Source organism: Solea solea, chromosome 7 (genome assembly GCF_958295425.1).
Source record: "Solea solea chromosome 7, fSolSol10.1, whole genome shotgun sequence".
NCBI classification, from domain to species: Eukaryota; Metazoa; Chordata; class Actinopteri; order Pleuronectiformes; family Soleidae; genus Solea; species Solea solea.
The window spans coordinates 12949591-12963138 of NC_081140.1; the positions used below are offsets into that span (position 1 = coordinate 12949591).

A 13548-nucleotide genomic window follows, 5' to 3' on the forward strand; every position below is an offset into this window, starting at 1 on the left:
TCTGGCAGAAGCAGAAATTAAATTAGTCTCTTTTTTACTACTGGCAGGAATGTAAAAATCTAAACAGATGAAAAATAAATAAATAAATAAACCCAAAGAGAGACAAATAATAGCTGCAACTTCAATTTGTGGCTACAATATAAGACAAATACAACGAAGACATCAGTTCAACTAATGTAGGTACTTTAACTCACACTTTTTATGTCAGTACTTTAACATTAGAGGCAGAAAATCCTAGTGATTAACAAATTAATAAAATAATTCAACTGATTCAAGTGTGTTAAACGTGTAAGCATAACAAATACGAATAATCTTACTATTATTTTATTATTTACTTGAAGGACTGAGAGGTTTATTTATATTCGACATGCACCTATCAGAGACGCAGTGGTTCCGTTTCACAAATTGTTCAAACAAATGTCTCCTGTCATCACGGGTACAGCTATGACAACCGTCATTAACCTCCGCATCATCTGTATCGTTGACAGCGGATTCACTTCATGCACTGACTCGCAATCACATCCCTTTATGATGACGGTGCAGCATGAACTCACAGTCACTTAAATGCAGCTGAAATCCTGCGGTTGTTACCTCAACGCGCTCTGTGTCAGGCTGCTGTGCGAAGACGTCCCATTAAAACTCTGACAAACTGTCACTGTGTGTGTGTGTGTGTGTGTTGCGCTCTGACACAGAGGGAGGTCCACCTTTTCCCTCCGTGACATTTCACTGATGACGACTGTGACAAAGCTCCACACCCACAATATCAAACAAATCATCCTACTGAAAAATCAGGCCTGGAAAACTGATGAGTCATGTGCAAAAAGTGACAATGACATGGCGGTGTTACATTCCCACTTAGCGTTTTTTTCTTATTACCTATTTACACCACTGTATTTTAACATTGGTGATAATGGTGTTACTTTGAGAGCTCAATATTTCCTCAGGTGGTATTTCTCACTGGCCTAAACAGAAGCACATCATTTGTGCATTATTGGTTGATTGTAGTCTTAATAATGCCATTCAAATGTTCTGCCTTAATTGCAGTATATATTAGTTAATTTAGTTATTATAACTGAAAAAGTGTCAAAGATGAGAAATCTGGTTGTATCTAATGAAAATTTCCCCAGTCTGACAGTCGGAGAGCGGAATGCTGCTGGTGGAAAGTAAAGTGATTAATTATCTTAATTAGTTATGCTGCAACATCCTTTTTTGAATTATATATTTATCAATTATATTATTTATATTCATGAAGCACTGTGTGTGAAGACCGCATCAGGTTCAAGTGTGAACATGCATGATTTCATACTGTAGCTGTAGCAGCCAGACGGCAGGGTTTTTGATAGCTTTGTGTGCAGAATACAGTTGATTTTTCACACCGACTGTCCATAGAGACGTTGAAGCTCCTATTTCCTTTTCAGTTAACCATCAGTTTCTCCACGGGGATTTCTAAAAGCCACTCACGTCTTCATGTATCCCTCTTGCTACAGCTGAGCTTTTAAAGTAAAAGGTACCTACGCCTAAGGGATGCTGACCTCTGTGCCTATGGAAAATTTTAAGTGTAAGTTTTAGCATGTGAATGTGTAGGTGCAGGGCAGTGTGTGTGTGCGTGTGCACGTGTACAAATGGAGAGAGATCGATCTCCATTATTGGTGTGAATTAGATCAATAAGGGACTCAGTGAACCACTACCTAAAAAGACAAATGTAAAGTTCAAATGTTCAAAAACACATGAGGGTCAATACTGAAGAGAGGCACAGTGCAAGAGTACTCTGTGGAAATGAAGCTTTGTACACACACACACACGCACGCAGACACACCTGCATGAACGGACACAAACCGAGTGTGAGAGTCACAGAAAAAAGGACACGCCCCTCTCTTTTCGCTCAGTTCCTCGGGGGAAATCACATACTGACACCTCTTCCCTTGCTGTTCTTTCACCCACTTCCTTAGCTCTTTTCTTTCTTCTCTGCCTTTTATTCAACCCTCTATTCAAGTCTGCCTTCAGTGCTGCTCTATTAGCACAATGGAAGGACCGCAAATTGAATGGCAAAGAAAAAAATGGCATTAATACACACAAACAACCCCCTAAAAAAGAGGAAACTGGATATCTATCTATCTATCTATCTACCTTTTTATAACTCATGTTGCCTCTGCACTTGTGTCCTTATCTAACTTGGCCTCGCTGGTGCTCAGCTACTGCAGTGATGCCAGATGAAGAGAAAATCATCTACTCTTTTCGTAAAAGGAGCGTGGGCAGGCCACCCACCTTAGGTTTTATTTTATACGTTGGCTTCAAAAACTGTGAAGAAATGTTCCAAATTTTCCTTTCAAGCCAAATGTGAAAAAAGGGTGTTCCCTTGAAAGATATACAGCATGTTTTTGTACACGTTAGGGGAGAAGATTAACCAATACACTGGTAATCAGTTAGAAGGTAAAAAGAAAGAAACACATTCATACTGTATCATGAATCAATGTCCTGTCTTTTAATGTTATGAGTTGGTTTAATGAAGCTGCCTTACTGTTACTTCCTCATTGTTTCACATCAACATCGTACAAGACTCTCCCAAGGAACTCCCGCCAAACCTAATGTTCCATTTTTTTTATTACTGTAGTAATGTAGTGTAGTGTAGTGTTACATTACTTTACATTACTACATCACGAAATGAAAAAAAACCTAAATGTCTCTATTGTTTTGTTTTGATTTTATAGGAATTGGTGTGTCAGACAGACTTTTGACTTTAGGTTTATAAAATGAACAAAAACATTTGCCTCACTGTGCCTAAGTAAAAACAATAACAGGTAGTTACTTAAATGATTCATGTTCTTAACCATGAATGTGCAGATTCTAAACAGCGATGAACTTGGCTCGTTCTAATTTTAATTAAAAATGAATGTCTAAATCGAACAAATAAAATCAAATATTTTCATCATAAAATGTGTTTTCCCTTAATCGTATTGCGGCCTAAGAGAGAGCTGTACACCCCAGTGTAAACGTGTAAATCATAATCAAACTCAATTTACTTTCACATTTATACTTTTGTTGGGTCCATTGTCTCCTAGTTGTGTGTGAGGCTACACCACATTTTATCATAATGAAATTATGTATTGTCCATTGCTAAAAATACCGGTGCCTTATATGGCTGATGTACCTGGCTCCGCTCCGTCTACATGCCGATGTATCTTTGGGCAAGACACTAAACCCCATGCTGCTCCTGACAGCTGTGTGAATGAGTATGAAATGTGCTGCACATAGATGCTCTGTATGAAAGTGTGAGTGAATGGGTGTGAATGGGCGTGAATGGGCGTGAATGGGCGAATGGCTAAACTGTAGTGTACGGCAGCTTTGAGTGGTCATCAAGACAACAATAGGGTATAAACCATTTATAGCTGTACAGGACATTTTCTGCACTGAATAATTGTCACCATTGGAATTCAAACAGACCACAACTCGTTGCCAGGCAAACTAAATTCATCCTTTTGAACTTACACAGGCAAGTTTGATGTTAAAAAACATCTTAACTTTGGATACATGATCACTTGAACAAACAGTTGCTTTCTGCCCACTCAAGGTTAACGATGACTCATATGTTTTTTTTCTGTTTAGCTCGAAGCTGTGAATGTGACTTTTAGTCCAACAAAACCACCTCATGATTGCATTATTACATTGTTGCTCTGGCTGAATTAGCACATAACAGACATGATTTGACTGTAAAGTAGGCTGAACAATACATTAATAGATACTTTCTCCTTCATATAACAGACTTTTTTTTTCCACTAACCTTTGAATAATTCTGGAAATGTCACATGTCTCCAAAATAACGTGAAGTTGCATAATCACGCTGTACTGTGTGTCTGTGCTGCAAGAAGTGGCAAGTCACATCATGCACATCATGCACACAATGCACTCATTCAAATCATGGCGGCAATAAATCCAAGCATCTGGACAAAATGTATGTATGTCCATAGTGTCGTGAGCTACATATATTCTATTCCAATCTTCCCATACTCTTATAACCAGACCTGGTGTTCAATATAAAACAGCCATAACTTAGGATAAGACACAAACCAGGCGCCTTTCAAGGTTCCCTCCCTAGATACCAAGGCGCCAGGCATCTGGACCTGATACGCTATCTCAAGTCTTACTAACTATATGCATCAGACCTGGCACGCTGCTCACGAGAATCTGCGATGATGCCTCACTGTTCAGATGTCAGGCATTGTCTAAGTTCTCCTCGGATCAGAGCTGTCTTCAATAAAAATCTTTCAACTTAACTCATCACTGACTCCAGAGGTTCCAGCATTGGTCGTCTCACCTGATAATCAAAATCTCCGAAACACCACACACCAACATTAAAACATTTAAGAAGATTGTTCCTACAAGAGCCAGTGTGGTCAAAACATAGCCGTATATAAAAAGTGTCTAAGAAGTGTTAGTAAGTAAAAACAGGAAGCCAACTAAGAAGTAAAAACTCATTATAGCCACCAGGGGGCAACTTTACTGGCTGCAAAAACTGTGTTTGAATGAAAATCTATTGGGGAAATTTGCTTACTTCTCACTGTCCTGAGGAGTTAATGGTCTCAATTATTAGTATCAGGTATCCTTCAATGGAACGAGTTGTCAACTTTAAAAATTATGTTCGCATTTAGAGGAAAATACAGGATAAAGTTGAGTGGACATCAGTGTGTTTGACAGCTTGAACAATACAACAGACTCCCGGTTGCCAGTGATGTCTGTGAACTTCTGTTTTCTCGGATGACGTCAACACCGGTTGCCACTTTAATCCAACAGACACAGTAGGCCATGTTCACAGATTTCAAACCAGCATTTACAAGAATTCACCATGAGGACTGCAGAGACAGCAGATGCACAGTAAATTGGAGAAAAGTTTGTGAAAGAAACTACATTTTCTGTTACTCATCATGAGCCCAGACTATAACAGGAATATGGAACAGGGGATGGGGACAGGAGTATCTGCAGTAGGTAGTGAACCCCATTATATTGCATTGCATAAAGAAAAGAGCGTCTAAACCTCAACACACAAGCAAGATTGACAAAAAAAAAAATACTGAATGCTGCCTTTCAGTGTCTGCGAGTTCCTGTGCTCTCCTGCCTTGTTTTTAATTGCATTAACTTGCTAAACTGACTGTGAATATGTCATGATTATTAGCTGTCTGAGGGGATGTGTGTGAAGAAATGAGGAGCATTTGTTTAGTTCAGCAAGTCAGCAGGTGGCTTACACACATATTTACCTGCAGATAAGTGCATGCAGGAGAGGGGTCTGTATGTGTGCGTGCGCAAACACACTCAATATCCTGCAGGGATGCATTTGAGATAAAAACTCAGCAACACTGAATAATACAGTCAATTTATCAAAGGAAAAAAACCAGCTGACACACACTCGCAAACACATAGAGTATATATTCAGCACTCCTAGGTGTTGCTGTGTAGGGAAGGTGCCCTTGTGTTGGTGGTCATTTATCAGAAAACATGATTCAAAGTGTCATGGCAGGCGAAGCCCACTGGTCTTCCCTACAGCATGTAGTAGCACACTGCTGTGCCCCTGTATTATAAAACACTCTCTCCCCTATGTTTGGATTTCCATCATTCGTTCATGTGTGACCAGCAACAGAAACATATATTTAAGTACAATATAGAGTTAGGTTTTTATGATTGTAAAAAAAAGAGAGGGTTGGGTGACATTTACTGTCACATGATGACATGAAACATCGTCATACAATGACACTATGAGTAGGAGGCATCGGGAGGGAAGGCGGCGGTGGCTATTGCCGGTCAAAATAAAATGTCGTACCCCATCATGGCAAGCGTAGATTAATCATAGCTGTTGTCAGTTTTGTCACAAGATGATTGTCAGGCACCAGCACAACCCGTGTTTTTCAGCATTTTCACTTTAACATGGAACTTTCACACAGTCACCTGAATCAGAGCAATCTTTGATATGTTTTACAGCGGGAAGTTCTGTGTGGTTCATTATGAAGAAAAACCTGTTGTTCTACTCTACAACAAAGCTTAAGGCAGAGGTCTCAAACTCACGGCCCACAGGCCACATGGGGCCTCCCCATCAATTTCTTGCAGCCAACCACTTAATATCAAGTTATATCGAGTTATTTGTTTGTATGTGTTTGTTTTAATACATTGAAATTCTGTGAAATATTATCATAAATATTATTATTTCAATGTCTTTTTCTCAAAAAGTTTGACATTTTGGCCTCCAGGTCATTTCAGATTGAGAGCTCTGGTTTAAGGTTTTATGATGTCAGCATGAGAGCTGATATCTGCTGACTTTAGTGGTCAACAGGATATAAATGAATGACGCATCATGGACTGTCAGATGCGTCCGTCTGTTTTGTCAGAGCTGTGGGATCTGCAGCATTTTGATGCGTAGAGGAGGGTTTGTTTTTGTCATGCCTGGCACAGGTGGGTGGAATCTTAATGACTGGTCTGAGCTCAACAGGAACAAAGAGGAGTGCCAAATGAGCCACGCCTGAATTTGAAGAAGAAATGTACACAAGAGATGTGTGTAAGCACTTCCTGTGGAAAATGGTGTTTGGTGGGCGTTTACCCATGTGCACTTACAACCAACTCATATTCATCCATATCCAGTCATAAGTTTGTATTTAAAAGTCACAAAGTAGACAATGAACCCTAAACCTAAGAGCTTGACGATATTTTGTATTCACCTACTCAAGACAGCTGCATACAGTAAATATGAGCAGATTTTTGGTTTCAAAAGTGACTGAGGTGATTTTATGGGCAAACACAGGATATAAAATATTGTACTTTCATCTTGCTGTTGCTACCTTGTCTGGATCCCCTCGATTCCCCCTGCTCCTGCAGGTTTTTGAGGATCATTTTAACAGTTGTCTCAAGGTGTCAAATGAGCTACAATCAATTTCCTTTGTAGAGGCTCCTCCACCACTTCACACCCAATAGTAGTATACTATACCTACACGAAGACTATGCTATTATCTACTTCCATTGGAAATCATCTTTTTCACTCTTTGGCAATAATTGCTTGCCTACAAAGAGCGCCACTGAGTCCCTGAGTGCCTCACTAAATGTGCTGAATATCAAGCTCCGTATTTGCTGCTGTATATCAGAGCCCTAGAGCATGCATTACACGTAAAAGCAGAGTTGATAAGAGATCAATGTTGAAGGTTTCACTCAATACTGGAATGGCCATGTCAGATCTTGAGGCCACAACCATCGCCTTTCCTTATGTCCTTCTGAGATTATGTGGGAGTGGTGGGAGCTGCACTTGTTTATGTCAGCAGAGTCGGCCTGCTTCTACTAGATTGATTTCTTCCTGCTTTTGGGTGGACTCGAAACAAGTTGTACCCTATGTCAAACTAAACTTCAATACAATCATTCTGAACTACAACATTTCTCATTTAGTCTGCAAGTTAAAGGGGTGGTTGTGAAACTGTTGAAACTAAAGGTTATTAAAAAAAAAAAAAAAACAAGCACTCAAGCAAAAGAACTGCCTACATTTGTCAGCTCATCTGCTGTTGTTTTACCCTGTTGTTTACCTGCTCACATACTCTACAGTAGTGATGCACAGGTTGACCCACAGGGCCAGTACAGGGTCCAAGTTCGGACGAGTTGGTCAAAAGACGGCAAAGACAACACCGTTATAAATAAACTATGAGCGACTTGTTGTCGGGATATTTTCCACCACCTTTCCCTCTCTCTCTCTCCCTCCGTCCCTCTCTCTCATTCACTCACACACATAAACACAGAGAGAGTGAGACTTTCTCTGTTTTCGTTTCGATACACCACCAGCACCAGCATTAAAAATCTTTCTGGAGGGATCACTGCTCTATAAACCATCACCTCTTCATGGTGACAAGGACGACGCTGTGTATTCCAGCAACCAACGGCTCAAACTAGCATACATTCAGCTCAGCTGGTCATGTGCTGGAAGAAACTGGCTTTTCTGTTCTCATGCAATTAAAAAACATAGTTTGGAATCTTGTGGCCAGGATGTTTAAATAGCCAAATATGATAGCAATATCAGCACCCAGGACAGTGACTCGTCTTGATAATTGTAGTTCTATAAGAAGATAATTAAAGCCTAAATACACAAATGAAGGATTGCTAAATTTACAGTTCGTCAGTCAGGGTCTTATACATTGGCTTTCCCCCGACCTATCACTGCTCTAGCTTGTCTAGGAAATAGGGAAATGCTATACATGTGTGGCTTAGCAGACATGCACTCTCTGATGTGTGTAAAATGAATGCATTAGTCTTTACAGATGTACCATTTCCTTTATTTCCCACAAGAAAGCCATCTGCTCATTTTTCTCCAGCAGTGAGGTCAGAGCAAAGAGCCTCCTTTTTTTGTCCCCAAACTGAAAATTATGAAACTATCAAGTGCAACCCTAAGTAGGCTAAACGTAAACCATCCAACAGCAGCACTTTCATGTCATTAAGGTCACTCTATTTGGAACACTGGACTGAGTTTCTGGACACACACAAACTCCCACATATATACACAGGGCAGTGGACTTTGCATGTGTGTGTGTTAAAGCTGTAGTGCGTAACTTGCAAATCTAAACAAATGTCCATTTCATGCTGCACACAGGAAGTGATTTGCTTTGTTTTAAGACAGATGGAGGGAACGGCAACATAGAGCTCGTAAAGGTAAACAGCTGCAAAGAGGTCAGAAGAAATTCAAAAGACCCGGTCGTCCGTGCACTGCCAGTGTATACACACAAACGCTCCCTCTGTCGGGTCTGATTGTATTGCTTGACAGAGCCTGTTTTCAAATGAAGGTAGCAGGAAACAAAAGGTTTTACTAAATTTCTTTTCATGAAGACCAGAGGCAGAACAGTAACATCAGCAACAACAACAAAAATCACCAAACACACACCTGTCCCCATGTGTTGCTGCTGATTTTTTTTTTAAGATGCACACACTTGTTGATGTCTCACAAGCTGTGCGGCAATAAAAACAATGCATGAGTAAGCATGAAGACTGGAGGACAGCAAACATTTCTTTCCAACATCCACACAAACCCTTATGTTATATATATATATATATATATATATATAAAAAAAAACGTTTTAAGTAGAACTCGACCACAGAAACACACAAGCACCATCTCGATTCTCTGACAAATTAATCCTCACATCTGTTCAGCTGGAGAATGAGAAGAGATTAACCTGCTGCCGTCATGACTCACACACAGGCCCATTCAAAAACACACACACACACACACACACACACACACACACACCACTTTAATAATATATAGAACATTTTTTAAAAATGCACAGAAACACAAGTAGAACACAAAACACAAAACTTTATCTATCTATCTATCTATCTATCTATCTATCTATCCATCTCTCTCACAGCTCTGGGCAAAGGCAAATGTTTCCTTCAGCACCTACAGGTGGCGCTGCACACACTGCCAACAGCACATCCGCAGTCACACCACACAGACAGTGTTCCATGTGTGGAATGCAGCAGGACAAGACTTTCAGCAACAACCTGAAAGGAAATGCGTATATGGAGGGCGAAGTCATTGGGACATTCAAACTGTACCAGCAGATACATACAGTAGACAAACACACGCAGACACACACCCACAGAGTCATTTGTCTACAAATAAAGGTTTAACAAGTACAACAAATATGCTAACACTTCTCTCTTTACCAGAGAACATAGATTTGGGGAATGGAATAACACAGAGTTGATTTATTGTATGATTACACACACACACACACACACACAAACAGAATAAATAACATATAGTGCAAATTTGTTTATGACTGATCTTTGTCCTACAACACATTGACATACATAAATTGATTACAGTATGCAGTTGTTGTGTTTGAGTATCGTGTGTGTGTGTGTGTGTGTGTGTGTGCATCTCTGTGAGTGTATATCTGCTGAGGTAATTGGATCTAAGCAGAACGTGTCGACACTGGCAGCCAATCAAAAAAATAATAATGTTTTTTTCTATTTTGCTGCCAACATTTAATTCCTCCCGCAAAATAAAACACAAACACATACATCAACACAATCGTGTTACTCGCACTGCATGCACAACACACACACACAGCTGCTTGACGAGATGAAGGACAATTCAACAAAGCAGCAGAATGAAATTGTAGATATCTGCTTATGTGTCACAAATACAAACACACACCTTACAGACAAAAACAAGACTGACTGCACCCAGGACCACCAACAACAAAATACATCAACTCAACTGAAAGATATTATATCTTGAAACCCATATATATATACACACACACACACACACACACACACACACACACACGTGCACACAAAATGCAACACAGCATGTGATACAGGGCAGTTGTAGCCATGCACTCAGTCACCATTCAAACATAAATGTCACCATCTTTAATTTCCTCTCTTTCATGTTTATGGCTGTTTTATGTTTTATCTTTCCATCTTTTATCTGAGCCCTCACTCTCTCTCTCTCACACACACACACACACACACCCTAAGGCAGGTAGCGAGTATCTCACTGACTGAATCATCAGACAAAGTGAAAGAGCGCTGCAGCAACAGGCGTCTGAACTTACCTCCTCCAGAACAAAGTTCATTCTTAACAAAAACGAGGAAGGTGAGAGAATAATAACAAGCGACTGAGGGCAAAAGTGTGAGTATGTGACCAAAGTCTAGTCCTTACATGACAGAACCTCATTGTGAGGGTCTGGTTATAGTTAAGGATAAGGCTGATTGGTTGGGCTGATGAAATAAGTAGATTTCAAAAGCAGGTAAGTCAATGCTCAGTGCTAAAGTCAACACCAACAAGAATAGCTGCGCCAACCTGTGTGTGTTTGTGTATGTGAGTGTGCGCACGTGGGGAGTAAAGAAGAACAATACAGGAGACTTCAATGGAAAAATCCTCCTCCCTTGCAGTGAGATTTTAGGATTGAAGGCACAACCAGGAGAGAACCTTATATTTTACACATCTATTGTAGTCCACATGTAGCTGGCAAAAAAAAAAAAAAGAAAAAAAAATCAAAAGGAAGAAGGAAGAGAGAAGAGGGCAGAGAGCATATGGCATATAGCATCCTGTTTTTCAGACCAAGTGAACGAGAAGAGAAGAGAAGAGGAGAGGAGAGAAGAGAAGAGAAGAGAAGAGAAGAGAAGAGAAGAGAAGAGAAGAGAAGAGAAGAGAAGAGAAGAGAAGAGAAGAGAAGAGAAGAGAAGAGAAGAGAAGAGAAGAGAAGAGAAGAGAAGAGAAGAGAAGGGTCCTACCTGCAGCTGTTCGGATAGTGTGGTGGACTGTCTTGTTGTCAGAGCCGGAGCTGAACTCTCCTCAGGACGCAGAAACACTTGCTGACCGCGTCTGCAAACATCAAACACAACAATCAGGACCTTTGTGAGAGTGTGTGTTCGAGCTTTACCCTGTGCACAAATGCCGTCAGCTGTTACAATATGTCACACACACACACACACACACACACTTTCTTTCTCACACACTCGGCAACTTATCTTTTCTCTACACTGAGCAGTGCAGGAATTTAAAGGTGTGTGTGTGAGGGAATTTAAAGGGAAAGGTGTGTGAGTGTGAATGTGTGTGTCAGAGAGACAGAGAGAGACAGACAGACAGACAGACAGAGAGACAGAGAAAGACAGTATGTGTGAAGTCCTTACAGGTCCTTCCCTTTCTTTCTCTCAAGTGCAGTCATGTCATCTCCACCTGTCGTACGCAGAGAGAGTGCTGGAGTCACACACACATTTACACACACAGCGATGCACCGATGCACACGCTCATGCAGGCAGGCTGTGACACACACTGGCTCGCTGACACCACGAGCTGCAACACACGGAGCCCAGAGTGAGTGCAGTCCCTCCTTCTCCTCTCTCCTCCCACCTCTCTCTCTCTCTCTCTCTCTCTCTCTCTCTCTGCTCCTCCTCTGGGTCTTACTGCCTCTCTTAACCATCCCCATGTTTCACTTTCGTACTGTCAGTGTGCCAGAGAGTACAGAAGAGTACGGGGTGGATTAACCAAATGGTAAGAAGTGGAATAATAATCCTTATTGCAGATACATTCAAATCATTTTCTTTTATTATATTATTAACCTCATTGCTTTTGAATTTGACTTTCACCCCCAAACAGAAAAAAAAGCAACCCCTCTTCTCAGTTTTGAGCAGATAATGACTGTTGTTGGTGCAAATCTGCTAAAAGCATTACATGTATCAAGGTCTGACATTGTGGTTTGCATCATCAAAAGCCAAACCAACAGACCAGCAGCCTCTACCTTGTTGTGAACATCCTGAAATGACGACGTGGTGTGGTATCTCAGTGAAGGGTGAAAAAAGAAGGACGTACACATTATAAAACACAGGGAAACCACACGGACGTAATAACATTGTTTCACATCTTTTCATATTGACGTGTCTCTCCCCTTGAATGAACAACAGGGGTGTATCGATTAACCACGTCCGACCCTGATTCACCACTGACACACAGCTCTCTGAATGGAGGAGGGGATTCAATTCATCCGCCATTCCCATTTGACTCTACAGAAGACTTTGGTCGTTTCCACCTTTTTCAATAAATGACTGAAGTGCATCATGTGCTCCCGGATCATGCAAAGCTCGAGTCATTGTTAAGTGACCATTGAGCCGGTTTCGGTACATTCACCTGATATAAGAGCAACAAGCGAATGTGTGAACATTGTTTCTGCTGATTGCAATTTGTATTCTTTCTCTTATCACCGGGCAACACCGAGTTTCTTTAAAACCAAGATCATAATCGTATCCTAACATTTACTAGGAAAATTCAGTAGTGAGCCAATAAAATATACGCTGTTCTGTTGAGTCTTCGAGCTTCGAGTTCGTCAGCTGTTCCGGAGGATTTCATCAACACCTGTGCATGTTTTGTTCAGCTCTTACATTTTTTCAGTTTACAGGAAGTGAGGTCATCAAGCGTCATGCACCGTTAAGAGACAGTTTAATAGAGAAGTGAAGAAAAGGGAAGTCATACGTTGACATTCCCTGAAACAATTTAAGCTGAGGTGGGAAATATATCTCTGGCATTGCTGAGTTATTATTCCATAGGCACTTTTCAGCATAATGCAAACCAAGACACTTCTACAACTTCTATGAGCTCTGTTTGCAGACGTGTGTAAAAGTGGCCCATGACGGGAGACTTTGACCAATCACAAGGCATTTCAGAGCACGAGGATGCTCCTATTGGCAGCTGTGCATTCACAACTCTTCGGTGATAAGGTCACTAATAAATAAGGTCAATGTTGCCCTAACCCTAACCCTTTAGTTCTCATTCTTGCCTTAGTGCATTGTAGTGAATATTTGATGTATCTCTTGTGATAAGAGACAATTGACATCACTAATCAAGTCACAATTGCAAAAAACGAGCTATTTTACCTGAATTGTTCACCTCTACGGAGCGACTTAGCAGAAGAGAAAGCATCTGAAAATCAACGCAACGTAACTTGTCAATAAAGGCAGGCTGTGTGAGAGCTAATTTAGAAAGCAGCCTAACATAACACGACAAAGATTTAAAAGATGTATTGC

General features: G+C 40.7%; 1 protein-coding gene across 2 annotated transcripts in view; it reads right to left on the reverse strand.

Annotated features, from left to right (window-relative positions):
* The window catches only part of LOC131462359 (cGMP-dependent 3',5'-cyclic phosphodiesterase), a 144269-nt gene that overhangs the window by 80403 nt on the left and 50318 nt on the right, over positions 1-13548 (reverse strand). Inside the window, exons 1-2 of one of the 2 annotated variants that reach the window (XM_058633480.1) lie at positions 11662-11858; positions 11263-11353 (exon numbers count right to left, since the gene is read on the reverse strand). In XM_058633480.1, the coding sequence (XP_058489463.1) occupies positions 11263-11353; positions 11662-11696 (126 nt within the window). In that variant the 5' untranslated portion in view covers positions 11697-11858. Of the gene's footprint in view, positions 1-11262; positions 11354-11661; positions 11859-13548 lie in introns of those variants that run through there. The other variant, XM_058633481.1, reaches the window with a different exon arrangement.